This window comes from Trachymyrmex septentrionalis, unplaced genomic scaffold (assembly GCF_001594115.1).
Source record: "Trachymyrmex septentrionalis isolate Tsep2-gDNA-1 unplaced genomic scaffold, Tsep1.0 scaffold87, whole genome shotgun sequence".
In the NCBI taxonomy this organism is placed as follows: Eukaryota; Metazoa; Arthropoda; class Insecta; order Hymenoptera; family Formicidae; genus Trachymyrmex; species Trachymyrmex septentrionalis.
Window position 1 is genome coordinate 2,262,464 of NW_017306059.1, and position 15,007 is coordinate 2,277,470.

At 35.6% G+C, this 15,007-nt stretch overlaps 3 protein-coding genes across 7 annotated transcripts in view; 2 read left to right on the forward strand and 1 right to left on the reverse strand.

Annotated features, from left to right (window-relative positions):
- Window positions 1–408: 408 nt before the first annotated feature.
- LOC108755326 (carbonyl reductase [NADPH] 3-like) lies at window positions 409–2,884 on the reverse strand. Its single transcript, XM_018498255.1, has 4 exons — window positions 2,693–2,884; window positions 1,409–1,669; window positions 904–1,142; window positions 409–804 (listed from the first exon to the last, which is right to left on the reverse strand). The coding sequence occupies exons 1-4, from the start codon at window positions 2,711–2,713 to the stop codon at window positions 501–503; spliced, it is 825 nt and encodes a 274-aa protein (XP_018353757.1). The 5' UTR covers window positions 2,714–2,884; the 3' UTR covers window positions 409–500.
- Window positions 2,885–3,220: 336 nt separating this feature from the next.
- LOC108755277 (vam6/Vps39-like protein) lies at window positions 3,221–7,108 on the forward strand. Its single transcript, XM_018498196.1, has 11 exons — window positions 3,221–3,428; window positions 3,522–3,695; window positions 3,767–4,022; window positions 4,098–4,330; window positions 4,409–4,653; window positions 4,728–5,147; window positions 5,238–5,555; window positions 5,620–6,046; window positions 6,123–6,233; window positions 6,304–6,628; window positions 6,877–7,108. The coding sequence occupies exons 1-11, from the start codon at window positions 3,359–3,361 to the stop codon at window positions 6,938–6,940; spliced, it is 2,643 nt and encodes an 880-aa protein (XP_018353698.1). The 5' UTR covers window positions 3,221–3,358; the 3' UTR covers window positions 6,941–7,108.
- Window positions 7,109–8,817: 1,709 nt separating this feature from the next.
- LOC108755378 (spectrin beta chain) overlaps window positions 8,818–15,007 on the forward strand; it is a 39,793-nt gene continuing 33,603 nt past the window's right edge. For all 5 annotated transcript variants that reach the window (XM_018498319.1, XM_018498322.1, XM_018498324.1 and 2 more), the window contains exon 1: window positions 8,818–9,001. The gene's annotated coding sequence lies outside the window, so the exon portion shown is untranslated. The remainder of the gene's footprint in view (window positions 9,002–15,007) is intronic.

Genomic DNA, 15,007 nt, shown 5'->3' on the forward strand with positions numbered 1-15,007 from the left:
CTTCTCTTTATAATTACTACATATATTTTGTATTTAGTATAGAAATAATATATGGAATCGTTTTGTGTTATTCACAAATTTTTTTAAAAAAACGTGGGTAATAATGTAACATTCAATATATATTTTTATTCAGTTATTTTAAAATATAAAAGACATTTGTAACAAAATAGTCTTTGTACTTTTTGTGAGTTCTTCGTTATCCTTAAACCAGAAACACATAAAAAAAAACATGATATATGCAGTAAGATATACTTACTGTGAGCGAAACAGCTTACTTTACGTTCTCTACTTTACGTTCTCTGTGATTGGCCGATTCGTTTATTGTTTATTTATTTAATATAATTTAATAATTTTTTATATGTTTCTAGCTTTACCTTATTTTTTTATTAAATTTATATTATAGATATAGTTTATTTAATATCCACATAATTTATTTATGTATTTGAACATGTTATGCATTATAGGAGCGGTACAAACCAGTTTACCTATGTTACATATGCTTACTTCCAATCTGCTAATGTCTTATCGTACCAGATAAATTTTCCTTTTATCTCTGTACTTTTCGGCAACAATGCACAGTAAACAGGAGCTACAGCCCCTTGATCTGGTGTCAAAATTCCCTTATGCAAAGTAGCATCAGTATCTACGTAACCAGGATGTACAGCATTTACCGCAATGTCTTCTCGGGGATCCGCATTGAACATGGATTGGTGAATACCAGCTAAGGCGCTAACGCCTATTTTACTCGTCGCATATGCTGAATTTGACCACCCGACTTGTAAATGCGTACCAGATATTGCAGCACTGGAAATAAATCCACACATAAGAATATAAATCTTGAAAAATCTTTACAAATTAATGTATAATCAATACAGTTGTTTTTAAAAAAATGTTAAATCTTACTCGACAAATTCATGCATGATTTTATCCAATTCTGTTTCAGTCAAATTTGGATTGGTTAATTTCTTTTTTAAGTCATCACCAGTAATTTGTGATAGACATCCAAAACTGCTCGAGACATGAACCACCCGGGCGTGCGGTCTGAGTAATGGATAAAGAGCAGTACACATTCTACGCAAGCTGAAGTAGTTTACTCTTATAGTTTCTTCTGCTTGGAATCCAAAAGGCTCCATAGCATCACTCTGTAATAAGTAAATTTCAATATATCTTCTCGATTTTTACAAAATCATTCAGCTATTATTCAGTTTATATCCAAACAATAGGAAGCAATATATTTTTTCTCTGTTTAAAATCAAGTTATTCTTTTTAGAAATAATCGCATTTTTGAAAATAAATAGAAAATAATTAGAAATGACTATTTGTCGTATACTGCGTTTATTATATCAATAATGTCTTTAATTATTAACTACTATATTATTAATTACTACAGCAATGTATCTTTAATTACTTGAAACATTATGGCAGCATTGTTAACCAGCACATCGAGGCCACCATATGTATTTTTCAAATAATCCCGGAATGTATTAACACTGTTATCATCATTGATATCCAATTGATGGAATTTTGGATCCAAACCTTGTTTTTTTAATTCACTGACAGCATTCAGGCCGCGGGTGGTATCGCGAGCTGTCAAATAAACATTTCCATCGTATTGTTGGCAGAGGGCTTTGACAATGGCAAAGCCGATACCCTTGTTCCCATCAGTTACCTGAATAGCAATATTATTTATTAAGATTTCTAAATCTATGCTTTACATATTCTTATACTTATATATTTAAAATAAATACATTATATGCCAGGTCAATTTTAAGGGACTTGACCATTACATGCCATGGGTTATCAGTATTCCATGATATTTTTGTGTTATATTTGTTAAATAACATAAGTTAAAAAATTGTAAAGATTATACAAAAAAAGCCTAATCTATATATATAATATATAATATGCCTAAAATATATATCTATGTAATGTTAAAAATTATTTTATAATTATTTTCTTTTTATAACTAGTTACTGGAAAGAAAAAAAAAAGGAAAAATAGAGTATGAAGTCCAAAGAATAAAAATTATGTTAAATTCCCGGGAAAAACTGTTTCATATATAATTATATAAAACATTTTGACATATTTTATATACAATACAATTATATAATATATAATTATATATAAAATATGTCCATATATATAATATTTTTTTCCGGGCTATGTTTTAATTATGTTTAAAGTTATACCTATAGACCAATGCTGAGATTTACTTGCATTTCATTTACATTTACATTTCGGCCAATTGTTAATTTGATTTCTATCCCTTACTTCATTAACCCGCGCACCGATCGACATTTAGGCTGCGCGTGGGTTGGTGAAGTAAGGGATCAGAAAAGATTGAAAATCGGTCGAAATGTACAAGTAAATCCCAGCACTGTATAGATATAAGAAAGAAAAAAGAGAAAGACTAAACAGTACAAACAATTCAACTAGAAATAATAAACATTACAACTGCTTGTTTGTAATAATTAAACTTTTCGTATATCTTATCTCTTTTTCTCCATTTAATAAGATTTATTATGTAATTATGTACTTTAATATATTTCACTTTAATAATTGTAAAAGTATAATAGATCGCAGCTATAAAAAGAAAAAAAGACTATATGTCAATCTGGAAAAGATAATCGACGATAGAAATACAAATTTAAGATTCTTTATTATATTTTATAACTTTTTTACAATTACGTACCACGGCAACACGCTTCATCATTTTTTACGCAATACTATTTATTTTCTGCTTCCCATACAACTACAACTTTCACCACATGACCACACCTGTCTATTACTATCATATACTATCTTTGAATTATTAAACTATCATGAGGTCTATTGCGTTGTTCGAAATCACCCAAAATTTTGAACTTAAAATAAAATAGATATATATTTAGGCGTTGAAAAGAGAGAAAGCTAAGATGCTGAGTGTAAAAAGTGCAAGCAACGCGAACGGACTTATGATGTAAATATGCATTATGGTATAAAAAAAACTTGCAAAAAAGATTTACAGTAAATTACGAAACGCAGCTCTTTTGTGAGGAGGCCGGAATAATAAAAAAAAGAGGAAAATAATAGAAACTTTTATATATGAATGTGACGTTCAAAAGTCACGCAAGATCACGGGACGCTGATTGGACAAGCGATGTTAAGCTAAATCCTCAAAACTATTAAAGGTCTGTTCTCAACTACGATTCTGTGATTGTTGTGCGATGGTTGTCAAACGCCAGTCAAAAATCATTTAGAATGTAGGAGAATGCAATAGAATGCACTCTGATGTGTTGTCAACCAACAACTTGAGTATCGTCAACAGTTCGAAAAATTCATTTGATAAAGTGTGATATTTTTTTTTTAAACCGCAACGATGCACGACGCTTACGAAGAAACGTCTATATTAAATATCACTGTGCAAATTGAGTCTATGGCTGCTTACGGTAAGAGATAAATCTTGGTTGATCATGTGGTGCGATTATCAAGAGAATTCCTGTGAATAGACAGATCATTTATTGAATTTTTAATTGTTTTAGATGACAACTTACTAATAGGCACGAGGGAAGGTCATCTTCTTATGTACAATGTTCCAGTGGTGTTTGACGACAGTCATAAACTAGAATTGTTACGTCATAGCAAAAATTTTAACAAAAAACGCATCAATCAGATAGATGTTGTGCCGGAATATAATTTATTGATCATCCTAACAGGTATACTTGATGTCATGAGTTAATTGATAATTATTACCTCTGTCTCTCAGTCTAATTGAGGAAAATTTTAGATAACATTGTATGCATTCATGATTTAAATTCACCAAACTTTCAACAAATATGTCAATTACCAAAGACTCGCGGTGCCACTTTGTTTACTCTGGAAATTCAGTCGACCGAAAGCCTAACAGGAGAAAAGAACACTGTGGTTCGTTTATGTGTCGCTGTCAAACGTAAATTACAGCTGTATTATTGGAAGGGAAAGAAGTTTGAAGAATTTAACAATTTTGAGTTAACAGTGCCAGATATACCTCGTCAATTGTCATGGTAACACACTCTGAACAATTATTGAAATGCTACAGCATATGCCTCTATTTTGATCAATTTGTATTAATTATTGAGGTGCGGCGAAACATTAATATTAGGATTTCGTGGATTGTCCTATACGATTTTCGACCTAAACGATAAACCTAAGGAGCTCTTTCCCACTGGTAAATCTCCAGAACCAAGTATTACGAAACTATCAGATAGTTCTTTTGTCCTGGGCAAAGATTCTCAATCATTTATCATGGATACAAAAGGAGAATTGGTTCAACACAATCCAGTAAAATGGTCAGATTCGCCTAACGCAATAGGTATCATCAACAGAATAGACTATCATTATTATTTCTCTCTTTAATTATAATTAATCAAATTTTTTTGTAACATTTTAGCATGGGATGATCCTTACTTACTTGGTATCGTGCACGATAGATTGGAAGTGTATACATTGGAAGGATGTCTACATATTCAGACAATAAAGGATTTAAATAAAGCTAGACTTATATATCGATGCAAACAAGGGAGAGTCTTTGTGGCATCCATTAGTCAAATTTGGTGTGTCAATGCAATTGATGTTACTTTACAAATTAGAACTTTGCTGGAGCAAAATCAGTTTCAGCTGGCATTAAAATTAACTGTACGTTACTTATATCTAATATTAACATAAATTATAATTCATTTTTTATATATGCAATATTATTAATATTTTAGAATTTATCAGACATAACAGATGAGGAGAAAGCCAAACAAACGTATAAAATACAAACATTGTATGCGCATCATCTGTTTTATAATAAACGGTTCCAAGAGGCAATGGATTTATTCTTGAAACTGGGAACTGATCCATATGAGGTGATACGATTGTTTCCAGATTTAGTTACACCTTCGACCAATACTCATGAACTCAATGAACCAGCACCCAGTTTGCCAAAGCTGCAAGATCATGATTTAGAAAAGGGCTTACGTGCATTGATAGTTTTTTTAACTGAAGTCAGGCATAAGCTAATGGCGAAGGACAAAGAACTTAGTAAGGAAAAAAATGGAGTAAATGGAGAAAAAAATTTAACCGCTGTAGCTACGGAGCAGCTTCTAAAGATTATAGATACGACCCTTTTAAAATGTTATTTACAGGTAAAAGAGAAGAAGGATAATAAAAATCTATACATGGAAGAAGTTCCTTGCTGTTTACACGGAATAAACATTGAATGGAATTTGTTTTAGACCACTGACGCCTTGGTAGCTCCTTTACTTAGACTGAATCACTGTCATTTGGCAGAAGCTGAGAAAACTTTATTGATGCATCAGAAATATCCGGAGCTTATTATATTATATCAAACCAAAGGACAACACAAGAAAGCGTTGGAGTTACTGGAGAAACACGCAAAGGAAAACGATTCTAGTCTGAAAGGCACTGAGAGAACTATACAGTATTTGCAACATCTCGGCAAAGATCACATGGATCTAATATTAAAGTTTGCCGGATGGGTTTTAACAGAGGATCCTGAACAAGGCCTTAGAATATTTATGGAAGATATACAGGTATTTTTTTGTTCTGTTTCCACATTTAATATTTTCCTTTATGCATTTTTTGTTGCATTTGTAGGAAGTTGAACATTTACCTAGACCAAAGATATTGGATTACCTCCTACGTTTTCACAAAGACTTAGTGATACAATACTTGGAACATGTAGTACATGTTTGGGAAGACACCAATCCGTTATTCCATAATGTTTTGATACATCAGTACAAAGAAAAGTGTTTAGCTTCTATGAATGCAAATGCAACGCCAGCGGAGAAAGAAATTTCGCAACACATTCGACAGAAATTACAACAATTTCTAGAGAAATCGATGCATTATACACCGGAAACAATATTAGTGCATTTTCCATTTGACAGTTTGTTCGAAGAACGTGCAATTATACTTGGACGACTCGGTCGTCATCAGCAAGCCATATCGATATACATAAGCCTTTTAAATGATATACCACGCGCAATACAATATTGCCAAAATGTATATACAAGGTATCAAAGTAAGTGGATTTTAAAATATTCAGTATTAATCGTATAAAAGTAATATATAATTATTTGCATATTATATACTTTAAGATCAAGACCGTACATTGGAAAAACCAAAGCAGACGGATAATGCTGACGAAGTATACGTTTTGCTAATTCAGCAGTTATTGAAACCCGACAATGAAGGAGTTTTGATGGCTGGTAAGTAGTGACATAAACAAAATTTATTTGATATAATGTCACGTATATATAATTATTTTTACTCTTTAAGGTTGTAATCTGGAAATTCAAAGAACGACGCAACCAGATTTAGAAATGGCTCTTCGATTGTTAGAGGAGCACGCCTCGAAGATAAATCCTATGAAAGTCCTGGAGGTGTTACCAGATTCCGTTCCTATTGGTAGAATAAAACATTTCCTGGAAGTTAGCTTACAGAATAACTTAAACGCAAGGCGGAGAACGCAAGTTCTCAAAGGGCTGCTTTACGCGGAACATTTACAAGTGCAGGAGCAACGAATGCATTACGAATCACAGAGTGTCCTCATGACAGAATTTAATATATGTCCAGTTTGTAAAAAACGATTTGGTAACCAAAGGTTCGTATATGTGTCTTATTATTTAAAGTATTTAAAGTATTTATCGCACGTATATATTTAAAGCCCCTATTCTGTAATTTTTAACGACAACGTCTGTATCGTTACATTATTATTGCATAGTTTGCTTACCATAACATATATAAAACATACACATTGATATTGCAATGATACTGTTAAAGAATTATAGAATAAGGGTCTCATAAATTGACATAAATCATTTATAATACTAATCAGTTCTGTTTCCTTAGCGCTTTTGCGAGATATCCCAATGGTGATATAGTGCATTACTCTTGTCAAGACCGCAAGGGATAAAGGCGGAGTTGCAAGATTATACATAAGTCACATAAGTTTAAGATTGTATATATCAAACGTACGCATTTTATATATATGAATTTCGCATACATGAAATTCCGATATATGTATTGTTACGCAAAACTAAAAAATTATCCACTCTACAGTCGTATTAAAAATTAATAGTAAAACCACTTTTCGTAGGAAATTTATTAAGTCGATTACTACAATTTCTTTCTTTTTTTTTGTGATGTGCTTGTTATTACATCCCATAAAAGAGAAATGTAAACGAAAAAAATATTAATTATGTAGAATACGTAAGATATATTTTACCGATCGAAATCTTTGCAGTAATAATCGAAGTGGTCCAACGTGAAATAAAATTTGAAAAATTACAAACTAAGAGTACAATCACGTTCTCAGCTATTTGAATTTCTCTGTATTTTGATGCCGAGGCACGATTGGCTACACAATGCACGCCCGCGTGACATTCGAAATCGAAGTTTGCGAAGCTAAAAATCAGTGGTGGCTTCTTCGCGATCGCGGAATTTTTACCATGCGATAATGAACATAGTATCTATTTACATAATCACGGGGGAGGAAAAAAAGAGTTAAAGCTCTAAGGAGTGCAGTGTGGAGGATGGGGCGTGACCGCGGTCCAGAATACGGATTGATGATGTCATAAGCGATCGTGTATTCCTACGCCGGCCGGCGTAAAACGGCCGAGAGACAGGTACAGTACAGATGAGAATGCTCGCAATTGTTCAAGGCATGATCCTATACCATGTCTTCGAAGATTGATTTGTTTAGTTGAAAATCTTATTTATATCAATTTTATTTATTTTCATATTTAATATATTTATATATTCATTTTATATATAATTTGCATCATGAGAAATTTGTAAATTTGTTTTTTTTTTTAAGACGTCATTCCAAAGAGAATATTCTTTGTTGTTCAAAATTTTGCAAGCGTATTTAACATTGCGTTATTTGTAAAAAAATAAAGACAAATATCTTGTTTTAAAAGTTGAACTCTGTCTTGACGTTGCATTTATAAATTAAAACGTCAAACTATGATTTTGTAGAATCGAATATTCGAAAACAAAAATATCTTTGAAAAGTTTTGTTTTTTTAAAGAAAGCTTTCTTGAAAATAGTATTATATCGATTTGCTCACTCAAAGAATCTTATATCGCATATTCAAATGGCGTTTTATTCGATATACTTCATTTCGTTTTATACTTTATTTCATAGCTGAACTTATCGATCTTTTCTTTCCGATAACCGAGACGCACCTTAGACAAATTTAATACTGTAAGTCTTAAATTAAGTAATTAAGTAATTAATTACTTACCTATAAAAGCACTAACAACAATGATTTAATTTTCAAAATAAATAAATAATCATTAACCGATTTAATACTTACAACGAGATCATATTTATTAAATTTTTCTGATCTAACTTTCTATCAACGTAGATTAATTTATTTAATCTCGATTTACTTTATTCATTTTTTCTAATTTTTATGACTAGAAAAAGATGAAGAGTTAGTTGATTAAAATTAAACTCTATAATATGTAATATAAACAGGTATAAGGGACCATTTTATCTTGGATGTGTGCGACGTGTTACGTGTACAGTGCGACATAAGTGACGTCCGATATCGAGTGTTGGTACGTTTGACATCGCGTACTGTACCAATTCCCCACAAATCCCCGCGTACGTTCCGGAGTCCCAGTTCAGTTCTTCGGACCGATATTCGGAATTTGGGCGAGATTCGGTCGGGGTGAAACCAGCGGATAGACGCGCGCGCGCTTTGCCTTTTCCAATTTTCCGCGTCGACCGGGTCAGCGCGCGCGACGATTTGGCGAAGCGCCACTTTCAGCCACTTTTTGCGCGAAGGGACTAGCTGCGGTGGCGTAGGTGCGCGCTACGCGCCGCTCAGTCGGTTGCGCGCCGGTCGAGTGTGTGGACGGGTGGATCGGTGTTGGATCGTAATTTGGTGGTATTTTGGTGCACCGGACCGGGGACTTTTATGCGAGTTGCGTGGCGGAACGGTGCCGCGGGGTGTCCTTACGCGAGGGTAAGTAAACCCGACGTTGTATAAGTCTTTCTCGGCCATCCGGCGTTTCAATGGAAACGCGAAGGAATAGCTTCGGAGTCGCCGCCGCCGCCTCGACTCACTCGGTGACGGGTGGATATTGGTGTCGGGATAAAAATGGCGTGCGCCGCCTCGGTTTCTCTCTCTCTCTCTCTCTTTCTCTCTCTCTCTTTCTTCTCTCTCTCTTTCTTCTCTTTCTCCGTATACAGTAGTACACCAGATAGTACTATGGCCCATCGGTGCCGGTGCGTCGCGACGGTGAGTCGCGCTGTCAATAATGATCGTACAGATATCGCGTCGCGACGACGGTGGCGGCGGTGGCAGCGGCGTCGTCATCGCCGTGTCGCCCACGGAGACCATGGGGCCCTACCGGCATCGATTGCTTCGTCGTCGTCGTCGAGCGTGTACCACTGTATTTATCTCATTGAATCATCGCCACCCACCCTCCCGCCTTCGTCAATTCCTCGATTTCTCTCGCGGTGTTCGCCGTTCGTCTAGATTTTGATCCCCCGTGACGATATCTCACGCGGGGCGTCGTCGATTCGCGAAACCTCTCTCGATTGGCTTCGATCGGCTTTTTCGCGGCCCATATCTCTCTCGACGCGAGGTCGCCGCCGGTCGACTTTAATTTCCGCCCGTATCTCTCCCACTTCATCGACTTCTCTCCGCCATCCGGCCATTCGTCCATTCGTCCCTCCTTGCTGCCAACGGTTTTGTTCACCTGTCACAAGACGACCTATCTGCCGGTGACCCAATTTCCCGGCGCTTCCATTGAACGCGCTTCCATCGAGCGCCGAGGAGTGGAATCGAACGTAGCTAAACGTAACTAACTCGGCGCCCGTGCTTGTGCGAACTAGAGATCCTGTAACCGGTAACAAAATCCGGCTAGGAGCAATTTTGTCAAAACAAGAATGAGAAAGAAGAATATATATATATATGTATATATATATATATAAATATATACATATATATACACACACATACACTCTTCGTCTTTTACGTCTCTTTATATTATTCGTCTTATTCATTCTGACTTATTGAAGTTGACAAAAACGACGTGCCAATCAAAAATTTGTCATCTCATTGCCAGATTCTGGATGCATTCCAGGGAGAGACAGATGACAGAGTAACACAGTGAATCATTACATTCTTATTAATTGCAACGTCAAAGATGAAATGATCACTGTGTGTTAAGGTAGGAGTAAAGACTCTTACATAATGCATAAAAAAATTTATCATAGTATTTTATTTCATGGAAAGGAAAGAAACAAAAGACTTTGATTGATTAATTTTCTTATGTATTATGCATTATGCGTTATGCATGAAAATCTACAATTGTGTAAGCATAGTAAGTGATTGCAGTTGTAAAAATTCATCAATGATCGAATACTGGAAAAGTATACGACTGGTTGGTCAATTTTTACAACCACTCGCTACAATTACGCTTACGCAATTGTAAAATAGGCTTAAGATATAAAAAAATCAATTAGTCAGACTTATACACCATAGAAAGGAAGGAAACGAAGGACTTTGATTGGTTAATTTTTTTAATGCATTGTACGTTATGTAAGATTCTGTGCTCCGCCCTTGTACTGTCTTTTTTTGGAAAGTATCATCTGCAGTTATAAGGTTTCTAGTGCTATCATAGTTGGTCGGTATTCATAATCAGATCTTATATTCGAGACCGTCTTAAGTTCAGCCTTGAGGTTTCACGAACCAATCGGAGAGCCGCATTAACTCGGATCTACAATAGATTTTTAAGCCTTAAACCATAAGGAATGGACGAATCACAATCAATTATTCTCCTCGCATTCGTCTACAATTGGTCAATTTCTTCCGGCTTGAGGCTTAAAACATCTATTGTAGATCCAGACTTAGCGTCATTACTTAAGACGGTCTTGAAACAAGAATTGACTACGAATACCGGTCAACGTGTCAACACGCCACGGAGAATGGAAACGCGTTTTCTGGATGTTTCTCCCTCTCCCCCCTTTTTTTTTTTAAATTAATTACTTTACGCCACCCTGTGATACGAGTGCCGGAGAGCGAAGGGTACTCGACAGTATCCGACGCGACAATAATCGCGAGGGCTCCCTCCGCAGCGCGTTGGCTTGCTTTAAATTGATGTCAATGGGCGTGGAAAGGCAAATAAAGCGATCTCGCGCTACGATCGCGCGAGATAAACCCGTCCTTGTACCTGCCCGCTCGAAACTTTATCGCCACGCGCGAGTAAAACGTCTGACGAGCGTCTTCCAGCGAAAAATCGTCGCCCAGCTGATATGAGTGAAATTAGGTTTACGAAGCAAAGCGGAAGTTCAGTTTAACGGTTTACTTTAACAGTTAAACAATCCCCCTTGCTCTTTGACGTAAAGGTCTTGGACGACACGTCGATGCAACGTTATCGCGTTTATGTCTACTAGGCAGTCTGTTATGTAAGAATTATTGTTCAAGAATCATTATAGGAATCTCATATTTCAATAATGTTGTCAGAATCAACAATTATACTGACAATATTGATCGTGTGCGATTATATATTGATGGATTGATAATAGATTATTGACAGTGAGCTGGATTTCTTCATTTTTGAACTGAAAAATTACGAAATTTGGATTACTGTGAATAATATTATTGCACAAAAATATCATTTTATTGTAAAAAAAAATTGATTACTCATTTACTTTCTTCTTCGGAAGATCTTTATAAATCTTTATAAATCTTTATAATAAGCAAATTTGTTTTAATTTAATAATTTCGATTGAAGTATTAAACTTACTAGGATTCAGAATATATTTTGAATAAATTTGATGCTTGTGATGAACTTGTGATAGATTTGCGAATATATGAACTTTTAAGATACTTGAAACACAAGTAATTGTTACTTGCGTATAGTATTTTTTTGTGGACAGTACTTGTTAGTATTGCCGGTATTATTGACCGTATAAAATTCATAATGTATATAGAAATGAATTGAAATATTACAATACACTGATTGTGTAAGATTGTAGAAATATGATGTGTATTGTCAATATTTCACTGATTCAGTATTACTAATCAACATATTATTGATCAAATTAAAGTTCTCATTATAAATAAAGATCGCTATTCTTGAAACTTTATTCGGAGCTCGTTAAGATCTATCCGTCGAAAGATGAATGCTAAAAATCAGTTAAGTGTCACGATTGGCCATTTCCTTGCCATTTCCTCGCTTCAGTTTCAATAAATATTTTTTCCGCATTTAGTATTCTCGAGGAAAATGTTCTCGTCGATCAATCTCGGCGAAAAATCAGCCGAGTGCCACATTGCCTATTTCCTCGTGTTAGCTTCAATAAGTATTCTTTTCTCATTTAGCATTCTTGAGAAAAATGTTTTCAGTCATTAATCTCCGTGAAAAATGGTCTAATAAACAGTCATTTTTCATCGAAGTTTTAAATTTTGCAGTAGCAAGCTCTTTCTCTTCTAACAGCATTTGGTGACGAGTTCCAAGCTATCTCTTCTTTAAATGCCATTAGCCGTATTGTTCTTTTTAGTTGAACTTGCACTGCTCACATTTTTTTTCCTTTTCTCCAACGCAGAGAAAAGAGGAAAAATAAAGCGTGCAAGAAGTTCAGTTGAAAAGAACAGACCTATTGTTACGTAGCCTTTGCATGAATTTCCATTCTAATCTAGCACGGGACGAAAAGAGAATAGTTGATCTTTCTGTCGTTCATCACAATAAATTTGCAAATGAAACTTTTACAGCTTCGACCGAGATGTTTGTCAAATATCAAAATATGTGATCTCACGAAGCTAACCGAAGGTTTGTCGAATCTGCGATCGCCAAGCTTTACTGGAAATTCCTTTCTCCCACAAGAAAAATTCCACTTTTTTTTTTGTAGTGAAGAACTTTTCTTCTCGCTTTTACAAAATATTTCAAACATATGTCTATTTCACTTTAAATATAAAATGTACACTATAGTTCAATTATAAAAAGCAATCTTTGAGTCTCATCTCGATTTACGGCTGCTTCCGTGTCGATTTCGTGTCCAGTTCTTCCGCCGCATCGTGCTCGACGGAAGTGCGTGCGTGCGTGCGTGCGTGCGTGCATTCGCTCGCTCGTTTGTTCGTTTGCGGATGCAGGGGAGGAGGAACAAGAGCGAACAAGCGTACGCACTCGCCGTGTCGTTTACGCGGCATGCGCTATTTCGGGAGTACACGCAACGACGTTAATCTGTCAGGGTAAGGCAAAGTAAACTCTTCTCTCGCGAGATACGGGGAAGACCCTTCGAGAAAGTTTCAAACACGATCCTCCTTTCTCGACTTCTCTCGATTATGTATTCCTCGTTTATGTATTCCTCATGTACATGCGTTCGTATTTCTTTCTGTTGAACTTGATACCACGCTTACAATCATTTCCAATCACGTTTGCACGCGAGAGTGTTGTTTTCGTGGAGTATCCTATTGCAACATTTAATTCTCAACAATGAAACGGGTTAAAAGTTAAAATTAAAAGTACCTGCCTAGTCTCGAATTCTAATCTTTAATTCGCAATCCTCAGTCTCCAATGCGTAGTGTGGAGACTGGGCTTTAAACACTATGGGAACAACACATCTATGATATGGCGTATTCATCCAATTCTATAGTGCTCATAACTTCTATAAAAATGAGTGAAGAGAGTAAAGAATCAAAGCTGGTCTTAGTGCCTATTAATGTCTCTTTTTACTGCATACACGCTGAACATTTCCGGCTGTTTGGAGTCTACACTTCAAAAAGAGTCTGATTGCATTAATTGAGACTTTGAAAATATTAAATAGAGAAATTAGAATTTTCTGGTTGAATCTATTATAATTCTAGTTGAGATAAGCAGATTTCTGATATGATTGATATGATCAGAATCTTCTGATTCGTCCATTTTCAATCGAAAATTTTTCTCAGTGTAGCGCTATTAAAGAAGCAGAAGAAGCTCCCGAGCATACCGATCGGAGCGGCTGCTCTTTGGGAATCGCGAACGGTTTCATCATCAGCGCCGAATCCAAGAGCTGAGTCACCCCTAATCGCGAATCGAGCGATCGCGCGCTGTGAAATGTTAAGGTCGGCGAATAGCGTCGCGTCGCTAGTTCGTTCGATACACGGTGTATACACGGCCTCTCGACTATGCGATTGAATGCGAAATAGATGGGAAGGGAATAACCCCGGAAAATAGGACTTCCGTTTCGACTCCCCATCCTTCCCGTGTATAATAGTCGTTAATTTTTCGCGGAAATAATGCTAATTTTTCTTTTCTTGGGAAATTGCAACTCGAGTATCGCATACTGCTTACTGAAAGATACATATTTGTTGTCTATCTACTTGTGTGTAAAAACTTGTGTGGCAAAATGGGAATTTGCCGCGCGAGTAGAGATTTACGTCCATTTCTATCAACATAGATTAACTTTAATCTCGTTTTAATTTACTTTTTATCTTTTTCTAATTCTTAGAAATAAAGAAAGATAAAGAGTAAATTAAATTGAGATTAAAGTTGATCTACATTGATAGAAACAGGCATTAGCGAACGTATTTTTCGTGTCCAGGCGAATAGCGATTACGTACTTTTTTGTGGAGTTTATCTGGCCGCGAGTAATCGATAATCCATCATATCACTGACCTTTGACTGCATTTAAAATTTGTGTTCCGTCGACGCCCTCGATCACAAGTGATTCGATCAATTCAACCGAGCGTGCTGTGTTTACAGTTACGTCATAGCGTATGCCAGCAGTGAGCATACGTGTCTCTGGCATATATTAATAAATTAATGGTTTGCTAGTTCGTGTCGCACTGAAGACTTAATGCTTGTTATCGTCGTTTAACGCGTTCCAACCGTAACATTTTTAATATTCTGAATAATATTTTGTGGATAACCGCGATTTGTTATCTTTAACAGAAGTTTAAAGAATCGGTTAGACTTCATCTTTTCTAGTTCTAAGTATTTGATAGAAAGAACTGCGATTTTTATCGAGAATTTGTTTTGATTTA

Excerpts from the sequence above, each read along its gene's own strand:
- LOC108755326 (XM_018498255.1), bottom strand. The coding sequence starts at position 2,713 with ATGATGAAGCGTGTTGCCGTG. Across the intron at positions 1,670-2,692 it reads TGATGAAGCGTGTTGCCGTG|GTAACTGATGGGAACAAGGG; the intron begins GTACGTAATTGT and ends ATTGCTATTCAG. Across the intron at positions 805-903 it reads ATCATGCATGAATTTGTCGA|TGCTGCAATATCTGGTACGC; the intron begins GTAAGATTTAAC and ends ATTTATTTCCAG.
- LOC108755277 (XM_018498196.1), top strand. The coding sequence starts at position 3,359 with ATGCACGACGCTTACGAAGAAACGTCTATATTAAATATCACTGTGCAA. Across the intron at positions 5,556-5,619 it reads TATTTATGGAAGATATACAG|GAAGTTGAACATTTACCTAG; the intron begins GTATTTTTTTGT and ends TTGCATTTGTAG. Across the intron at positions 6,234-6,303 it reads TGAAGGAGTTTTGATGGCTG|GTTGTAATCTGGAAATTCAA; the intron begins GTAAGTAGTGAC and ends TTACTCTTTAAG.